Genomic DNA, 20,573 nt, shown 5'->3' with positions numbered 1-20,573 from the left:
AAATGTTTTCTTAAGCACGGCATTCAGAGGCGTTGGGCAAAACTGCGGCGTGAAAGAGCGGCTGCGAAGCGTGTCTGGCTGGAATGCAAAACAAGAGTGATGGTCATCACTCTGTCACCACACAGATTTAGACTGTGTGTTTGTCTGTGTGTCTGTGTGTGTGCTCTTTAAGAGGATTCATTTAAATTCACCTTAAGCCGGGCACTTAGTACCAATTTCTATGTGAATGTGTTATTCCCCAACAAACAAACATACATTTAGAGGTATTTCAAAATGGCTTCAATCTATATTTTTACGATAACAGTGAAACAAGTGGTAATTTGTGAAATGAAAAGCGGACTCCTTCTTGTGACCCACAGACAATTATGACATGACTGCAGTTTCTCCGTGCTGTGTGGAGCTTCATAGGATCTTTCAGCTCATTGTTTTGGTTTTCCAGCCCACAACTTACAATAATATTAAGCTCCAAATCATAACTTTGCTTTGAGGCCACTCTTGAAGACCAATAAACCCCAATGTGGTTCCATATGTGCTGCAAAGTGTAAATAGGCAACTGTTGGCCATATCGACTTAAAGACTGAGACGTCTGGGAACCTGATCGCCAAAATGTTAGGGTGAAATTGCAACATGGTGCAAATGTCCGGAGCCGCGAGTCCTGTACGTTTGGACCGTTTGCTGCATGACTTTCTCTGACGATCATCCTCACATTTCCTGAAGTGAAACGTTGTACTTGTGGTTTATATATATATATATATATTTTACCTTCTATACTACTGAAAATGCTGCATAAAATCATATAGTGCCACAGTTAACATGATCATCAAATGCCTGCAAATGCTTTAAAATGCTGGTGTGAGCAGGTCATCAAAGACTTGATGGTTGTAGAAGTAAACCCCAACAGGCCAACACGAAATCTTCTGCGCCTGTATTGCTCTGCTCAGATAAACAGATCAAAAAAACAACAACGTCTGCTGTGCAGAGTGAACACGCGCTCCTCACCCCATTTTTGAAGCAACTCTCAGATTATCCAGCTCCAAGATGCAGCGCCGGCACTTGTGGCTCGGTGCACGTGCTTTTCATACGCAGAGCAACCTGCATGCCGGTTCAAAGCCACCCGGTTGTAGTATGGAGGGTTGAGAGAGCAGACATGAAAGCAGCACTCGAGGTCTGAAAAGATCACAGAGGGGAAGTGGCCAGGAAGGCTTAGCAACGCAAACAAATCAAACGCAACAACATTTTTAGAGTTTATTAAAAATGGGGGGAAAAAATCAAGTGCACCCACATGTTCAAGGCTATTAGTGGCATGGATGCAGCAGGAGACTCACAGAATAGAAATACACTGTAGTGTTGCTGCCAATACAAAAGTAATGCACTCAAAACATCGTCCAGAAATGCAGTTTTTTTTTAAAAAAAACATACCACAAAATGTGCTCGGGGACAAATACAGTGCAGCACTGACTGCAGAAAGTCAAAAATTCAAACAGTGGCAGCTTGATGGAGAGAAAAAAATGACACGTCCTCCAAATAAAACTGTTAGTGGCCGTCAAACTGTTAGTGGCCACTTCAAACATTCATTTTATTATGTCCAACATGACACTGAACAATGGGAATATTGACACTCGTGTGTGTACGAACAAGCGCAGGGTGTTTGAGTATTTTAGCGCGTCGGCGCTCCCAGGCGGGCTGTAGCTTTGTGAAAGCCCTGTATTGTATTTCTTTCCTGTGCCAGAGCCCGTTTCCTGTGGCGGTGCTGTGTCAAACAACGATGACCCTCTGCTTCCTGCGAGTCGCATGGAGACGGGCCTGCCACGAGCCCTCGGGCCTCACCGCCAGCCACCGATCGACCTGCAGGCCCCCACTCCGTCTGCGTGTCTGCTTTCAAGTCATTCCCCACCTTGCCTTCTCTGGTTCTCACTTTTTCCCCCCGGCGCAATCCCATTCTCCCTCACCTCCCCTCAACTGTTGCTTTTCTTGTTCTCTCCTTTAATTCATTTATCCTTCTCCTACCTCCTTTCCAATTTTTTTATTCGCCACCTCTTTTCACCTCCTTGCCTCCCTCCACGTTTCCCTCTGTCCACACCTCCTTCTCTCTTTACATCCCTTCTACCCTCCTCCCTTTGTCCCACTGTCCAGGTCAGAAGAGGGTCTGTCAGACGTTTCCTGTGCACGCCGCAGGTCCAGACCACACCTTGTGAGGGGATTTCTGCAACTACCGTCGGTGACGCACTATAGAAACCCAGGGACATGCACGCGCGCACACACACACACACACACACACTCCTGTCTGTATATATATATATACATGGAGCTACTGTACACAATGAATATATATGGTTGTTTTTGGCAATGAGCTGTGACTGTGCACGGTTGAACTTGCAGTCGGTTGGATTTTAAAAAAAATTGTGGGAAAGAGTTGAAAACATGCCGTCATAAATATCAGAACTCCCATCTAGAATAAGCAAAAAAACACTGAAAAAGCTTCAAGTGTATTTTTACATCTTCCGAATGAAATCACAGCAACCCGTCAACTGATGGCTGTTGACCTCTCTTGTAAGTCAAGTCCCTGTGTTTTTGTGCAACAAAATGAGACATTTACATCATATGCAAACACCCAAGGGCCACATCTCGGCTTCAGAGTATGAGGAAGCTGTCAATTCTTATTGGTCCCCATAGAAATCAGCCAAACTGCCCTACTTCTGTGGCAGAGCAATGCAAATCAGCAAAACTGAAGATTTTAAACTACTATGCCTAAAGAAAATCAGAGATTTTATGGGGACTTGTATGCAACAGAATCTTCCTCAGCACATTGTGGTTTATCTTTGATCCAGGACAAAGTCCCAGTGATGTGAATGTGTGCATTGGCACAGTCTTGCACACCAGACCAGGGTGTCTTTGAACTGGCTTCTCATCCCCTTTCCATTCAAGGTCACAAGTGGTCGTGTGCGTGCACACGTGCGCTGGCAGCAATCACGCACTTTTGCTGTGCATCATCTCCGAAACAACGACTCCTCTCGCCTCCTTCCAGCCCAGGTCAGAGGCAGGAAGTGAGCTGGGAGAAAAGGAGGAAGCAGAAGCAGCTCTCTCTGGCTACAGGTAGTGACCCCGAGCCTTGACCTCCAACCTCGCCCTCCATCAGCCTGACAACACACACACACACTGACAAAACACAGATGTGCAAACAAGGTGGTGTTGCTTGCAATTTGCCAATATCAAAGAAGCTGTGTCTGGCACCATTAAGCCGTTACGAAATGTTTACAACTTGTAATCCCGTCTCAAGGTAAAGTCTAAAAAAAAAAGAGGCATCGGAATCCAGTATTATAATTTATCTCTTTTATTAGTTGACTACAACAATAACAGCGTGTTGCATTTGTTCACTCGTTACATTTACATTATTGGTGAGGAAAGCTGTATGGATTCATGGACACACAATCATCCATCCATCCTTCCTTCCTTCCTTCCTTTATCAGACTGTATGAAGATGCTGGAGGTTCAGTATAGCTGCTGGAGACACGAGCTCTGTCCAAAAACCAACTCTCAGACTTTACTAACACAAACGAGCCAAGAAACCAGCATCTGTACCTGGGAGATTTAAACCTTTACAACTAACACAGATGTAGCGATGGTCACATGAAGTCCACAGCAGTTTTTTGGACAGAGCCCCTGGCGATGGAAGGTGACTTGACTTTTCTAGTGCTGCCTCACCAGCTCCAGAAGAATAACCTGCTGCCGTGTTTGGAAGGCTCCAGTTTACCCTCGATGGTCGGGTTGGGCTCAGGACGTGGTCTAGAGTGGTACGGGTTCTCGGGGAGGGGTCGCACGGTCGCCACTTTGGTCACCTACGAAGAAAAAGGGGAAAACGCACAGTGTGAACACGTTTGTCAGTGATGCACTATGTTAAAGCCCCGGATTCTCCTTGAAACTCAATACAGCTAGAGTAGTGTGTCAGGCCGGAGCGTGGCCTCTGATGATGTCATCGGTGAACGATTAAAGGGTTGGGTCTCAATTCAAAAGAAAACATGCTTAACATCCAAAATGCTTCACAGTCGACACTGCACTTCCTCAGGTCCACAGCAATGAAGGATTGTTGAGAAATCGAAGAACAGACAGATTTCTCTATTTATTAGTATGACTAATAAAAAATTTCTCAGTTTATGGGGGTTTTAAGTTTCAAAATAAATGGAAGAATTAGGGTTGGGCATTAAAAAATAACAGAAAATGTTCAAACCAGACACAGTTAGTCCCACATCAGGTGATTGCCAATATACCTGTGCTGCTGTGCGAGACAACTGTCCAAAACAAACTAGTAATGTGCCTGAAGGGGTGAAAAAGGTCAATCTGGCCTGCTACAGTTAAAAAAAACATGCTAAACCAGATGAGTTGCAAGGTCACATGCTCTTGGATAAAGTTCAAGTTTTTCAAAAAAATATTTTGGTAAACTTTCTAAAACTCTGTCATCATGGGTTACTGAGTGAAAACGCATGAGGGACAAAAAACATTTAAATGATATTAGCATAGGGCTTCTACAAAATGAGAGAAAAAAGTGAAGGGGTCTGAAAACTTTCTGTATCTTCTCGCCTGCATGGTTCGCTCTTTTTCTTTCTTGCCAAATTTAGATCTACTCCACCCATATCAAAAAGTCCTTTCATTTGTTCTACAGCTGAGAAGAAGCCAGAGAAACAGGGCCAGTGGGTGTTGACAGTCGACCTGGACATTTTTCATAGTACGTCAGATTGCTGTTGTTTCCCGGCTCGTGTGTTTTGATTCCGACAATAGCTCCGAACAATAGCTCTGCTTGGCAAGTGGCAACGGGGCCAGAAAGTTGATTACAGCCATTCATGGATACCCAGGTTTCTGCGCGTATCTTTTCAAAGACTAGAGAAATAATTATTGTCAGGACCAGTTTTTGGTTCTTGTTTTGATTGCTCAAGTAATGCTTGCCAGCCAGTCATGTGAACCCTGTAAAAATGGCAATTTAATGAGCAGAAAACCCAAAACCAGCAAAAAAAAAAATACATGATTTTACTGCACAGATGCAATCAGAGGCTCTTGCACAGCCAACAATTGGCATGAACAGAGCCCCTCAAACCAGCTGCTCACATTGTGAACGTGCAGTCAATCTAGAACGAGCCTCACCTTCGATAGGTCCCCGAGCGCGGGTCTCTCCCATCCCAGCTTATCGAGGACGCAGCTGTCGAAGGCCTGCTGAGGCTTACGGCAGTGGCGCAGCTCCGCCAAGTTCGAATAATCCAGACAGGTCCAGTACTCAGTGAATGACTCGGCACAGTTCCCCTTGATTTGCCTACAAGGAACGGTGCACACAGGAGTTTGAATCAAAAATCAATCATGAGCAGGAACTCTTCCCCCCGAAAATACTGAACAGATATTGCAAAAGATATGATGATTCAGGTGGATTGATCCGTAAAAAAAAAGCTATAGTATAAAGATTTCTAAACAGAGCACATTCTTCCTGTTGGTCCAACATGTTCGACTTCAAGATTCTTACACCAAACCTAGTCAGGAACTATTATTTAGTTGTGGTTTATGACTATGTGATTGCATTGTGAGAGTTTCCATGACTACAACAATCGTACCTGGTCATGAGGATGAAGTGCGCCTAAAGGTTGCTGGCAGTTGCCAGAGGCACCCAAGAATCAAACCAGGCCCTTGGGGCAATTACATTTTCTCTCAAACCATTCCTCATTAAAATAATTGCAAGTTCAGGTTCTTTCACAATATCTCTCACTCTATCTTTGGGGTTATGGTGTCAGCTTTTTGCTATTTTCTTTTGAATTTAGAGTTTTATATGTTTATCTTTTCTGAGAATGAATACAGGGGACACACAAAAGCACCTTAGTTACACTGCACGAGAATCAATAAAACCAGAGCTCTGTCAAAAAACATTCAGTAAACACAGACATAGTAGTTAAGAGTGAAAAACCCCAGACCACATCCTCAAATAGCCCCCAGTGGACGTTTTATAGACACAATAGGCTCTGTAGTCAACGTATCCTTGTTATGAAATTAGCATTCATTTGTTTCTCCTGGTCATTTTATGAAGAAATTAGCACAGAATAATGACATTTCAAGACAACAAGCTTTAACTACAAGCTTTTTATTGGCAGTAGAGGGTGAGACTTATTAAACAGCCATAAAAGGCAGAAAAATGTCAGGTTTTTATTCAATTTAAATTAATGCTGAGTAATGTGAGCTACAATAAAAAATAATAACAATTATAATAATAAATACCTTTCCTGGAATAAATACTGACTCGATAAAATAATCCAGATGATCCAAAAAATACAAGCAGCTGTGAGATTACAACTGTGACAAAGTACACCTACTTAATGGAAAACAACTTTTCAGACATTTGTAAACATTTTTTTTACCAAAAACCTGATTTGTTTTTTCCCCTTTTTTAAAGTTTGGTGTTGGCCAAAGCACTACCCCACTGTGCAGGGATCTATTCTTGTTTTTATGTGTGGGGAACATGTCTTTACCCTCTTCTTACCATGCACTTTCTTCTGGGTATTTTGGGGGCTTTCATCTTGTATTCATATTAAAAAAAAATAAATTTACATTTATGACATGTCCGTCGGAGGAAACGAAGAAGAAGAAAAGAGAAAGTGATCGAGTAGGAAACAGGGTTAATGTAGCCGCGTATTTTACTTATTGGTGACGTTGCTGGTTCCTTTTCCATCAACTTGTCAAGAAATGCGCTGAGCATGGGGAGGCTCAAAGTGCAACGTGTATTTGCCACAAAGAGAGAGCGATTCTTACACCGTTACTTTACATTTCTTAATTACGAGGCATAAATATAATATATAATAGCCATCATATACAGCTATACATTCTCACCACTAGCGGTTAAGTTTACTCAGTAGAAGCAGATGACATTGAGAAATTACTAGCAGGATAAGTTGCAGAGCAGGAACAACAACTGTCCAACAGTAATATTTGCAACCTCAAAGCACATATTCTGCCCACGTGTCCATCAGAGGAAGAAATGCAAAAACTCTTGACCACAGTTTCATATGGACTCTCACGCTGTGCACTCTCCAGCTGGCTCCGGAGTTCGGCCACAGCTTAAATCTCTCTCTGACCACAGGCACACTGTTTAGTTTTTTGGTAATACTTTTAAAGTCCAAAAAATATCCTGCCAAATCTCTCTTGCATTGCCCTAACTGTCAGATACATTGCTCGCTGCTACTTTTCTGACAGGTTTCTTGTTCTTGTCCATTCACGATTACCCGCATATCTGATAAATCAATTATTTTTGTAATGACTCTATAGGAAAACCCACAAAGTGTACACCTTGTTGGATGATTGCTTCAGTAATTGAGTGTGTGTATGTATGTATTGGTGTGTGCTACCTGAAGAAGTTGAGTGCACACTCGTTGACTTTCCTCCCTTCTTCTATACATTTTCTTGGGTCCTTCTCCTCCCAGCGACAGAGCATGAACTCCTTGTTGGCTTTGTCACACTGGGAGCCAAAATGGTGGGCAGCAGCCTTCAGCACTGCAGACGACACATTGACCTGGACAAAAGCAGACACATTTAAAACAATGAGACTGCGTATAATTAATTACTAAATGGTAAATTATTTAGGACATATAGACACACACACAGAACCGGCAATCCGCTGACCTCCCGATAAGCAGACAACCCGCTCCTCCCCATGATACAACCACACACTTGCATGCACACATACAAGTTCCAACAATTGTGACTCGTGTGGTTATAATTAGTGTCAGTGTATAAATGGTCAATGGGTTCCTCTGCACTTGAGAGACCACTATACATCTCACCAAGAGCTGTACTGACTTCCCTGGATATTGAGGGATGGAAAAAGCAAAGAGAACTGTCATAAGAGGACCCATAAGAAACCTGATAAATCAGGAAAAGAACACAAAGAGATATTCAAAAATCTGAAAAATTCTAGCAGTAATAGTGTTCAAGGAGAAGGTGGGAAATTAGGGGTTCAGTGATGCCAAGTCAATGTCAGGGAGAACAACTAATATTTCGACAACAGCTGCCAGGAAAACTGATCGGGACACAGAAAAACTCATAAGAAACTTCCTCCGAAATACAGGCTTCTCTGCAATAAAAGTGGTTGTGACAGTCTCAAGGTGCACGGTTGAGTTGCCAGAAAAAAAGGCTGTTACTTTGCCAACACCCAAAATCAGCCAGCTTACAATAAGCCAAACAGCACCTTGACATGCCTTTAATATCTGAAGCAGAGTCATTTGGTTTCATGACACCAAAACTGAACTTTATGGTCAAATCCACTAACGTTATGTTTGGAGACTAGTCAACAGGGCCTATTACAAAAAGTATGCCATTACGAAACATGAGACATGAAGGCAGATCTCCAATAATCTGGTGTGTGTGTGCGGGGGGGTTAGTCGACATTGATAGTAAGATGAATGCAATGTGTTATAAGAAAATATTGGAGGTCATATGTGCATGTAAAAAACACTAATACTACTACTAATGATAATAACCTTTATGATGTAAACTTAAGAGCAGAACTGTCAGCTCATTTTTTGAGGTGTAGAAATATTTTGTGTAGCCCTTCAATAGAAGTAGTAGTAGTAGGTTTATTATGTCTATAAATGTGATATTCTTTACAAAATTTGTAAATGAAAATACAAACAAAGAAAAAAACTATTGGATTCTAATAATCTCTACACAATAGTGATGTATTCATTAATATATATTTATTTATTTCTTTAATACACTTCTGTATTTGATAATTCCTTCCAATATCACATTTTCTATTGAAAAATGTCTGAATGAAATAAAGCACATTTCAAAAGAACCAGAGAAGAACAGTTTGTCGGACCATGGGCAATATGACAGTAAACAAAAAAAGTCAGAGGTGAGGAGTTAATGTCATTACAATGTGAATCTTCAAACCTTTGCTTAACTTTTAAAAATGAAAACAACTTTCACCTGCACACACACACACACGTCGTTCATTAGATCACTGACTGGAATCAAAAAAAGATGAATAAGCTTCTGCAAACTACCACCTGACTTCCAAGGACAAGTTCAATGTGTCAAACAACACCACTGCTGAGTGCTGAAATAAACACAGGTTTGTTTATGGTCAGTATTTATAAGGCAATTGTTACAACAGGTGGGAAATGAAGAGGTAAAGTTGAATATAAAACCATGTAGAGACAAAGTTTATGATGATTCACAGCCATGTAGTTCCTTGAATCGATAACACATTGAAGACATAACTTAACTCCTCTGACGACATTGATATTGTTATGGTGGCTATCACAAAGATGCATTGAATTGCATTTAGGTTATATTCTCCGTCGGGTTTATAATCAATCTAGGTTATCAAAGTAACTTTGACCACTGTAAAAGCCGGTAGCGCCAGCGATAAAAGTTTTTAGCTCATGAGCAAGTTTTGAACCCCAATAGCAGCTAGCATTAGCAGCTAGTTAGCTAGCATTACCTGTCCTTCTATAGTTTCCGCCCAAACTGAACAATTCACATATGCTCACCTCATCCACTTTGAGCTCCTGCGCCGTGGGGAGTTCCACCGTTGACGGCATGGCTGTGCAATAAAAACGAATTCGCAAAAAAGGACTAACTGCTGCAAATCATTCAAGGTCCTCGTCGGGCTCCAGGACGAGCGACGAGGCCGAAGAGAAGAAGGTCAGTGGTTTACGCTGCTGCTGCTGCTGCTAGCCGGGATGACGCGCTCTGATGACGTGTCAGAGTGAGCGACAGAAGCCGGCCGCATGCGCAGTGCAAATGCTGAAAAGGAGGGAGAAGTACAGTTGGATGAATTTGACGTGTTGTCCCGTTTTGTCAAGTTTTATTTTTAAAGTTATTTTGAAAACAGACTGTGAGAGCGGTGCTCTCTCACTCTCTTTGTGCTGAAAAATTTCAACCGCAGCTTCCCACGGTTTGTCTGTTGCTGTGTTGCCACGGTAACGGCGTACACAACCCTGTAGCCCTGTCAAAGCTGCAGTTTGTGCTTTGTTTGTATCGAGGAGACGACGGCACAGACATGGATTTCACGGGGAGCAGTTACAAAGGAGCCATACAAAATGGCTGGTGAGTGAATATGAATGACTTAATAACCCGAAAAACACCAGGGTTCACAAATAAAAATAAAAATAAGTGGTTTATGGGTCATTCCGTGCCAACTCAACGAGGGCCTGACAGCTCGCATCAATTCAAAGCAAATATCAGCCAATCACGTGGCGGCAACTTGGTGCTTGGCAAATATCAGCCAATCACACGACAGAAACTCAATTAATTTATGAAAAATAAAATAATTAAATGATGGAGTAATATAACATCTTTACTTTTTCTGTATATTGGCAATGGACATTTACACTTTCCAATTAAAAAGTTTCAAGCAAATTAAGATAATCCTAAAAAATATATAGTCAAAATATCATAAAAAAGTGTGTTTTTTTTGGCTCTGAAGCTATATTAAGCAAGAGCTATGGCACTCAACCTTTTTTTAAATGTGGTGCATTATCCTTAGGGTGTCATTGATGTTCTGTACAAATTTCAATCCAATCCAGTGAAAAAGGGGCAAATGGTAAGGCTTAGAACATACACACATATAATTATAGTTTGATGAAAAAGGCCAAACTTCTAAAAATAATTACTAAAAAGGTGTTTGGAGTAGAGCTATAGGATTTAGCTTAGTCCCATGAATTTATTGAAATGTATACATGATTTTTTTCTAGAAAATCCCATGATGTGAACTGGCAGGCCCTCATTGAGCTGGCATAGAATGACCCTTACAGTTAGCTTAAATTTGACACTGGTGTCTTACTCCCTCAGGATGGAAGGACAAGCAGAATATACCTTTCCCACAGAGACCAAGTATGAGGGAGAGATGAAAGAAGGAATGTTCCATGGCAAAGGAGTGCTGCACTTTCCAAATGGAAGTAAACATGAGGCCACTTGGGAGAACGGCAAAGCTATACAGGTGAGGAGTTGTGTAAGTGTGTGTGTGTGTGTGTCCCTACATATATGTCAGAATATATGCATTCACATGCATGACTGCATGTTTCACATTGGTTATAGTCAATATCACATCTGGTCCCTTTTAGCAATCACTCACCGTTATTGTCGTAGTTATTAGGTTTCCCTCCCTTTTTCCTGTGTGAAGTTGTAGTCTCTCCTGCAATCTTTCACGGGCTTTTGCCACAACAGCGATCACTCCAATTATTATCATCAATGCGGTTGCGGTTTATGTGAAATGATAGCAGATCTGAACCATGACTAACCTTGGCCCAGGCAACCCTGCAACTGCATCCATGCCAGCCCAACATAACTTGCATCCATTTAAAACAGACCTAAACCGTTCAATAAACTCAGAAATTCAAACTACCACCATCTCATCATCCGGTAGCTTAAAACTCATTCTGCAACATGTACCTCTTCTTTTAATCATTGCTTCTCACCCTTGGGGTTGAGGATCCTGGACATACTGTGTGTTTTTTTCATATTTGTTATAGAAAAAACAAATTTCAGCTGTGCACATTTGCAATTTTTGCTCTATCCTTAATTAACAAGCATTATAAAGGGTTGTTGAAAATGGTCTATAGATAAAACTTAGTTAAATCTATAACAAAAGCTGTAACAAACTATGAATAAAAATGACAAATTCACCTCCTTCATTTTTCTTCTCTTTGAATTTGTATTGGTTCCCTTGCCACATATTCACTCTTAAAAATACTTTGTAATGAATTCTGAATCAATGCCATTTTTGGTGACTGCAGAACAAATTGTTGAAACTGAAGTTACTGAACACTGTACGTTTATTCAAGAGAGGTCAGTGTATATAGTGAACAGTTTACCCAAACTATCATAAGACATATTTTTCCACTTTCCCCGAGTGGTAATTATTGCAGACACTTTTGGTTTCATCTGCTGAGGTTTTGAGATATCCATCATCACTAAGATTTCTGCTTCAGCCCAAAGACAATGGGGGAACATTTGAACTCTTCCGTGGTGCTTAAAGCGCTGAAAAGTGACATTAAAAAAACAAAAACTCACCAGCAACTTATCTTTCCAGAAACCATTCTTTCTCATGTACACAGGATAACCTCCAGACCTCTCTTTCAACAGTTTTCAATCACAACAAAAACTGACTACATTGAGCTCTGTGTATTATACTGAGACATTGTTTCTGCTGTTGAGGTTTCAGGATGTATTTTTTTCAGTGCTTTGAGGAGCACATATGGAATTCCATTAGCTTCGTGGTTTAAGATGCAGATATTGCAAAATGTTGGCACACAACACTGACACTGCATGGTGAGACACCACCAAAGGCTAGTTGGAAAATAAAGATTTTTGCAGTTTGTGGGAATTATCCCTTTAAAGTTATGACTGAAGAATGAAGATGATTTACAGTGTTTTTCATTGTGCTTTCTCAAAAGGGATCCTTTACCTTTGCTGATGGTCTCCAGTACCACGAGCAGGACTGGGACTACTGCGACGGTAATGACAGGCGCTTCTACAGTGAGCGGTGCAATGGACTCAGACCTGCAGGTTGGAATCTATATTCACTCATTCCAGCAGATTAAACAAGCCCACTCCCACAGAAACACACTCAACACCGTTGAAAGTTAGCCTCGAGTGAAAAACGCTGTTAATAAATTAAGATTGGGAACACATGGGAGTTTTAGAGAAGACTAAAACCATTGAGCCATTCCTCCAACTGATAATTGTAAGCCAGAATAAATGATTCAATACTAAAAAAACAAAAGAATTTAAATACAAAACGTATGCCCTGTTCCTACAGGAGAATCCCAGCTAACTGATCTGCATCCTCCACGTGTTATTCCGGATTCGTGCTACGATTGCGGCGATGGGTTCTATGATCCCACCACACGAGTCATCACTTCCTACGCAGGCCAATTCCTCAGGAATGCAGGTGAGACAGAGAATGTACTGATATTATCACCATTGTATCTTTGTGACACCAAAGTTCACTGGTCCATGGGAGATTGAGTGCATGTGTAACCTCTTACTTTGATTCATAATAATAATAATCCACTGCAACCTAATAATGGATTCCGTCCAACCTACACATGTTTTGAACTATTATTATCATTATAGCCCAGCAATTAATACTGTGGGATGAGCAAATGTAGGCATTACCTGCTGCGGTCCACAATCCAGGTATAGCTGACACATTCACAACATCTCTATCACAGTTAGAGTCTTACTTCCATTTCTTGCTGTTTACATTTCTTCTGTTCATGCACATTTTTTTCCCCCAAACTTGTTGCCAAATTTGCTCCGTCCGCGTGTTGAGTAATATCCAGGCATCTTTGCCTGCGGTGCCAAGGCAAATTAGAAAGACTGAAGTCAAGAGCAAACACAAAATTTTTCTTTTCAAATTAAGCACACACTGTTTTATATCCAATGAAAAGTCAATAAATATCAACGATAGATTGCTGTGTGCTAAATGTATTTATAATGAAATTTAATTCAGCATAATTGATCATAACTAGGAACGACATTAAATCATAATTATAATGCTGTTGATGTAACTAATATTTCCAATTTGCAGCACACCTGCTTTATGGTTATAAAGGACATGTAATTGTACCTACATGCTTGAGCTAATGGTTTTTTGGAGTGCTTTACCTCGTGTAATTGTTTAAATTGTTGGTCGATAATCTTGTATTATTTAAGGAAGGAAATGTCCACTCAGGGCTACACCTCAGGAAGATCCACTGAGATAAAAGCTGCATCTTTAGCCAAATGAGTACTGAGGGGGTATGGTATATGGTATATGGTAGCACTGTGTAAAAAAAATTCAACAACTCAACTCCTCTGAAAACAGGCCACACAGAAGAAACTTTACCAAGGCCACTTGAAGACCCTCTGTCTTTGCCCATATTTTAATAACTGCAAGTCTGACAGCATACGGTGTGGGCACATGGGAAGGATTGGACAACAATGAACCTATGGAGGGATTTTTAAGTGGATTACCCCTGGATTCTCTGATGGGAGATTACTGCTACAAGTCATCTGATAAGCATGCTACTATAGGCTATTTCAGTCATTTCAAAAGGTTTTTTTTTTGTCTCTTTTGTTATTTGTCAAATGTGGAAAATCCAAGACACATTTTTCCACTGAACAAGTGCCCAGTTCTGGAACTCCTGATGTGAAGTGAATGCAGTTTGTCAGGTGTCCAGATAGGAGTTCCCAATTTCTGACATCCTCTGTTCGTCATGTCTCTCCGCCATGCCTTTCCATAATGTCGTGAAGTAGGTCAGAGCTGCCAGCATGGCTGTAGACACTTAGTTATTGGACTGTATAGTAACTTAACAGACTGTGTGTATGAAGGTTTGTAAAACCAGACATGCCTCTTGCTCTTAGTTGCAGAAATGCTATGAAACAGCTTCTTCAATTGTAAAAGAAATAAGACAAAGTCCAGCTACGGTGTCTGGATTTTCATCTGAAGATTCCTGAATCTGTTTTATTTTGTCTGTGGGTTGATACGATTGTTTCTTACCTTACAAATGCAGACACGTGTCAAGTCACGGTGCCTGGAAGGAGTTGAGGTATGACTCACCAGCTCCCGAAGGTAGAAATGTAATTTTGGGCAGAATATTTGTATTCAGACAAACTACTTGCAACATAATACAGATTAGTTCCACAAGCACACAAATCTCATTTACATATGTCAAGAGACAGGGGGAAGCAGAGGAGAGGATCCACATCTTCGCCAGATGTCATCAGCATGTGTAAGAAGACAAAAATATGTTTTGCGATTCTCTCCTTGATGCGGGTTGTTCATCATCATTATAGTCCTGGTATTGATCAGTGGGATGTTGGAGAGAGAGAGACGGAGAGGAAGAGAACAAAAGATGAGAATGAGAGGGAATGATTTTTTTTGGAAGTTGAGATGAAAAAGAAGAGGAACTGCGCTTTCCAACAATGCTCCGACTGTTTTGATTTAGATAAATATGGAGTCAAACAGGAACTATTTAATGGATGTGAGCCTTGGTTTTTTTTGTGTAGTGTTTATGTGCATGTGTGGAGAAATGTCTATAAATCAAGTCAAGTAAATTGTATTTATACTGTGCCAAATTATAACAGGATTTATCACTTTTAATTGTTTTTTTGGGAGGCATTTTATGTCTTTATTTGATAGTGACAATACCACATGAATCAAACCACTGGATCAGTACTGCCAGGTCATCCCCACCTAAGGGCACCTTTCATATATATCTATAGATATGGCATGGATTTATCACATTCATTCTTTATGCATACGTGTTCTTCCTTCTTGACTTGGGCGTACACTTCTCGAGAAGACTGCTCCTGTATCCTGGATGGATTTATTTTTCAACGCAGTAGAGGTGAAGGCACATTTGTCAGAGTGGGTGTGAAGACTGAGTTTATTGCCTAATGGCTTCCGCTCAGGACGAGGACTACGAGGACGATGGAACACGGGGAAGACCCACCCTCCCAGTGGGGAAGTGTGCTGCGGCAAGGAAAGAGGAAGGAGCTGAGCATGTAATGGTCACAACTGGTGGATGTAGGACGAGGGCTAAGTAAGCCGTGAAGACTGAGAGGACAAAAGCCTAAGAGAAAAAAAGAAAAATTATGCATATGGAACTGTTTTAAAGTGCAGATGATTCAAGTTTTACCTCCTGGAACTAAATATTGTTGCTTGGAAATAACAAGCAAAACTCTTTTTGCTGTCCTGTCCTGTCCGGTCCAGCCCTCCTTAGTTACCGTTACTAACTTGGACAAACAGCCCTGCTTGGAACAGTGCCAACATTGAAACAATAGGATCTGTTGCTAATATCCCCCAAGAGGTGCAAGGTATTTTTGGAATTGAACTGATTTCTTGTCATCGAGGAGCTGAAGATACGCCTGCATGGGGAGGGATTTGTCAAGGGACTGTGCAGAAAATGTAAAGTTTGAGAAAGGTGCAAGAGTCAGTTGGGATTATTTTGCGGAAACCCCCAAAGAGTGTCCACAGAGTTAAAAAAAAGTAAAGTGTGATATTACTGAGGCACTTACTGTCAAGAGACCCATATTGAAGTGAATCTGTTTCTACATTACCTTGTACATTTCTTTCAAAATTCCAGGCCAATAATTTATTATTTCACTAGGATCGGCAGGCGGTAGAGCAGGTTGGCCAATAATTGTGACATGTTAGTGGTCCACATGTCAAAAAGTATCCTTGCGCAAGACACTGCACCACAAACTGCTCCCCCAAGCTCAAGTCACCTTGGATAAACAGTTAAAATGTGATGTACAGCAACTCAGACACCGATGTACAGTAACAGGCTTAGAATGATTTTTGACTGTAAATGGTGCACTTGGCTAATTCTGCAAAAAACATCACAAATTTCAGGAAGCATTTACATGGGTTAGAGGAGCCATTTAAGGGCGTTGACCAAAATTGACTCTCCACGCAAAGGCAGCAGTCTGTGTGTTACCAATGGATGATGACAAATGCCCCCCCTTAACTGACACATGAACGCACATGGGCTGACATTGGTCATTGTTTCCTGGCTCCTTGTTTAGGGGGAAATTGTCTTATAGAACCATTTTTTTCTCCAAAATTGACGAAGGCAGATGGCCTTCGTTTGCGCCCCATAGATAGAGATCGCAAAGGCCTTACCAAACTGGTCTATGGCGGATTTCCCATTTGTGTCACCAAGATGTGATCAGCACTTACTGCTGTCGCCTTGCAATGAAACTGCAGTTGCCCACTGTACGAGAAATCCTTGAGAAATGTGCTATATTAATAGACTTGACTTTGACCCGTTGGATCCTTCATAGGATGAAATGTTGGACACATTTGTTGACCACGTTTGAAGGAGACTTTAAAAAAAGGACAGCCTAGTCGCGCTGCTATTATGCAATCGGTCTTCATATGTAGACTCTGAAGGAGGCGGCACTTGAATTGGGTCACAGCTTTTTGTTCATGTCTACGATGACATATTTAAGTATTTGTCAATAGGGTTTACAGCCCTCGCATCATCACCACAACAGTTAAGCAGTTCTCTGTAGATGTGATGAACTGTGTGTGTGTGTGTGTGTGTGTGTGTGTGTCTTGAGTAATTGCAGGTGATGAAAGATGAACATTCATGGATCACAGACGTTGTTTCTGGCTGATGTTCCTCCCATCTCTCTCAGTTTGACTCGTGGACGAGCTGGCAGACCAATTCATCTTTGTTCTCTTGTTTTCAAATATAATCATCTGTGCAGCAGATAGACATTTGTATGCTCATTTGTCCTTTGGCCCTCTAAATACTTTTGCATTTTGTAGTCAAGTGTTTTATAGGAAAAACAAATACACATTGGTCTTCATCAGTTCTCCTCGGTGGCAAACATCAGGTGTAGTTTTACCTCTGAATTGAACTTAAGACCCTTAAAAGCATAAGGATCATGCCTGAATCAAAACTTCTTATATATATACATACACATATATTTTAAAACACTTGGTGCAATTCAGCCAATGGTGTTTAATGAATGAGGTTTGATTTACGATTGGATTTTGTTTTGCATTTTTGCAGTGATATGAAAGCACTACAGCAAACATGTGCTTCCACTTACAGCCACCTCACTGTGTCATAACCCAGCTTCAATAAAGCCAACAGACAACAACACAATGAAATGATTACTGTTGAATCTGAAACGCAAATCAAATAATCAAACAACTAAATATCTTAAATACAAACAAAGCAAAAAGGCTTTTCCCCCGAACTTCCTCAGACATGGAATTTTACTTAAATGTGTCATTACTGACTGGAGAGGATCGTCGTTGCTTAAGTTTGGAGGTGCAGTATACAACATTTGCAATACTCTGTAAAACAGTAATTAAAGGGTAATGAAGGGAAAAGATGCACGGGCCACATCTGCACAATCAAATATCCACCGCTGATTGAGTGCATCCTGTTACTTCACACAAACACAGACGCACACGGCGAGCTATGTCTATTCTCTCTTGGCAACAGGCAGCAACACTCGGCAGCGGGGCAGGGGGGCGGCAGCAGCTCCAGCAGGGGCCATGTGTTGCTATATTGTTTGTAGCACTTTCCTGTTGCTGGAATAACCGCTTCCCTTTGAAACTCAGCACAGAGAGAGAGAGAGTTCCACACTGAAAACATTCCACTGCCAAGGAAAACACCTCTGGTGACCAAACCGCGGCCCCTCCCTTTGTCCCCGTCCAGCCAAGGTGTTTCACAGACAGATAACATCGGCCAGGGGCCCTGGGGAGTGGAACATATCCTCACGCTGCCTTTCCTGAAACTCTCATTTTTCATACATCTTTGAGACCCCCCCCCCCCATAAAAATCACCGTAAAACAGGATTTTATCATGTGAGCTGTGACAGATGGATTAAAATATTTTAGAGATCAGTATCTCGCCTTCAAACGCTGCTCTTTCCTGTGACGTGATCGAAACACAACTGAGGGGCTGCTCCGTTTGCAGTGAATTGGAGACAGATGACTTATACATGTATGAATGTTTGTGTAGGGCTTTCAGATTTAGGCACTTTTGACTCACTGTAGTGCCTCCATTTGGAAACCACAAAATGTGTTTATATTATTATATAATGACCGAGCATATTTCAACTGGTGAGTCCTTCAAGTGGAGCTCCTTGTCACTGTCGGTGGTGGACCAGGTCACTATTTACACGAAAACTACCCTATTTTTCTACTTTGCCATCAAATCCCGCAGAATGCAGTCATGTGTTATGCAAATCACTTCTACTACACGAAAGCAGAGTTTTGCTTTTGCTAATTAAGCCATGTCTGTCACGTGTGTGTGTGTGTGTGTGTGTGTGTGTGTGTGTGTGTGTGTTAATTCACCGCCATTAGGCTGGAAGGAAACACTTTTCCCTCGGAGTGTATTTTAAGGATTAGAATAAACAGACTTTAACAAGGTGCCATTATCGCTTCCACACACTCTCTCTGTGTACACTGCGTAAAGGTCACCCAGGCAGGTTGTAACTGTCGAGATGGATATCGACCAGAAAACTGTCTCATAAACAAGTGTGTGTTTGTGCTGCACTTAACTGAATTTTAAGGTGATGATACAGGCCTGCCCCCCCCCCAAAAAAAATAACAGACCAACCGACAACAACTACATGATGTGATTTTATTTAGCAGTTTTTGTCATTTTGACATCTATAAATTACACGCATTGAACCAAAACTGGTAAGCGTAATGCCCTCGGATTGCAGTTGTCTGAATAAACCAGCCACCTGTGCCGTCAAATAACTCTCGGTGCCAATTACACGCGTCTTGAGTCCTGAGATAAACGCTGCAACACAATCTGAAGAGGGCGGAATCACAGCAAATCTGAAAATGTCCCAATCTAATCATCATTAAGGCAGGTTGTGGTCTGTGGCTGTATAAGTGAGGTCAGTCTCTTGGCAACGCGCAATAATTATCTACCGCTTCCCTCTAACGCACAAGTGTGGCACAAAGACTGGCTGGAAATGCTTTTGCGCGGCAGCTGTCCACGCGTGTCCGATGCGTTCAATTGACCCCGCGACCAGAGCAGGTAGAGAGAGAGAGGAGGGGAGTGGGCTCGCCTTATAGCTGAAGTGGCTGGTAGCGTTGACGCCCATCGCTGGCAATTACGCACAATCAGTGCGCGAACCGCAGACCTGCGCCTCTGTACAATGGAGCCCCGCGCGCGGTGGAACCTGGGGGCGAGGCGCGGGAGGCGCGGGAGGCGCTCAAGTGCGTGCAGCTGCACGCGCCCCGGAGGAAAAAAAACGCTCACTTCCCCTGCAATTAGCTACTTGTTCCAGTTTTAACAATGAAAAACTGGTTTATTATCAGCTCCTCTCGCAGTCATTTCGGTTTAAAAAGAAATAGGCATCAATTTTTTTCACAAGGGGGGGGGGTACTATTTATTGGTGTCTGAAGTGTCTCTGAGAAGTTATCTTCTGCTAATTGTCCTGGGTTTGCCTTGATTTGACAAATTTACCCGAGACGTGAATGGCACTTCAGCCTCACACACACAAAGTGACCTGCGGTTTAATTATGCAGGCTGAGGCCTACTGGCAGTGAACATGCAGCTCCTCGCTGTGCACCCCTCACACTTCAATCTGCGGCTTGTGTTTCTGTTTCCCATTTTGGACACAGGTCAAACGTTTTGTAAAACAATTGACTCATTTTTCATCCAAACTTTGTTTCAAGCATCATTATCGAAAAAAGCCCAAATCACAACCATTACTTGCAATCTTTCCAACAGATGACGAGGAGCACGAGTGGATTGTGCGCACTTGTCGAAGAGCTTGGGATGAGGCTGATGTCGTTGAACCTGAGAAATCTGCAGCAACCAGACCCGAGGAGACCAGCATTATGACATGATAAGTTTTTAAATTATATTTAAAATGATACTGGATACTGGATTTTCTTTTTACTGATATTAAAACTACTGTCTTGATCCTCTGTCTATATTTTCACCTTGTGGGATGAATGTCTTTCTTTGCATTCTTCTTCATATCTATTGTGTGTGTGTGTGTGTGTGTGTGTGTGTGTGTTTTAACTTGATTAAATGACAAATAAACTGAATGAATATTGGTTTGCA

At 41.7% G+C, this 20,573-nt stretch overlaps 2 protein-coding genes across 3 annotated transcripts; one reads left to right on the top strand and one right to left on the bottom strand.

Annotated features, from left to right (window-relative positions):
* Positions 1 to 3,315: 3,315 nt before the first annotated feature.
* ndufa8 (NADH:ubiquinone oxidoreductase subunit A8) lies at positions 3,316 to 9,730 on the bottom strand. Its single transcript, XM_035607350.2, has 4 exons — positions 9,519 to 9,730; positions 7,371 to 7,534; positions 5,134 to 5,299; positions 3,316 to 3,836 (listed from the first exon to the last, which is right to left on the bottom strand). Exons 1-4 carry the CDS (start codon positions 9,567 to 9,569, stop codon positions 3,699 to 3,701), a joined length of 519 nt encoding a protein of 172 aa, XP_035463243.1. The 5' UTR covers positions 9,570 to 9,730; the 3' UTR covers positions 3,316 to 3,698.
* Positions 9,731 to 9,769: 39 nt separating this feature from the next.
* morn5 (MORN repeat containing 5) lies at positions 9,770 to 20,430 on the top strand. Of its 2 annotated transcripts, none has more exons than XM_035607349.2 (5): positions 9,770 to 10,077; positions 10,822 to 10,969; positions 12,426 to 12,537; positions 12,791 to 12,922; positions 17,092 to 17,238. In XM_035607349.2, the coding sequence occupies exons 1-5, from the start codon at positions 10,031 to 10,033 to the stop codon at positions 17,103 to 17,105; spliced, it is 453 nt and encodes a 150-aa protein (XP_035463242.1). In that variant the 5' UTR covers positions 9,770 to 10,030; the 3' UTR covers positions 17,106 to 17,238. The 2 variants fall into 2 exon arrangements, with proteins under 2 accessions (XP_035463242.1, XP_035463241.1); XM_035607348.2 differs by lacking the exon at positions 17,092 to 17,238 and adding an exon at positions 20,235 to 20,430 and having other exon boundaries at positions 9,771 to 10,077.
* The last annotated feature ends 143 nt before the right edge of the window (positions 20,431 to 20,573 follow it).

Source organism: Scophthalmus maximus, chromosome 20 (genome assembly GCF_022379125.1).
Source record: "Scophthalmus maximus strain ysfricsl-2021 chromosome 20, ASM2237912v1, whole genome shotgun sequence".
Classification (NCBI taxonomy): Eukaryota; Metazoa; Chordata; class Actinopteri; order Pleuronectiformes; family Scophthalmidae; genus Scophthalmus; species Scophthalmus maximus.
This window is presented reverse-complemented; position numbering and strand designations above follow the sequence as displayed.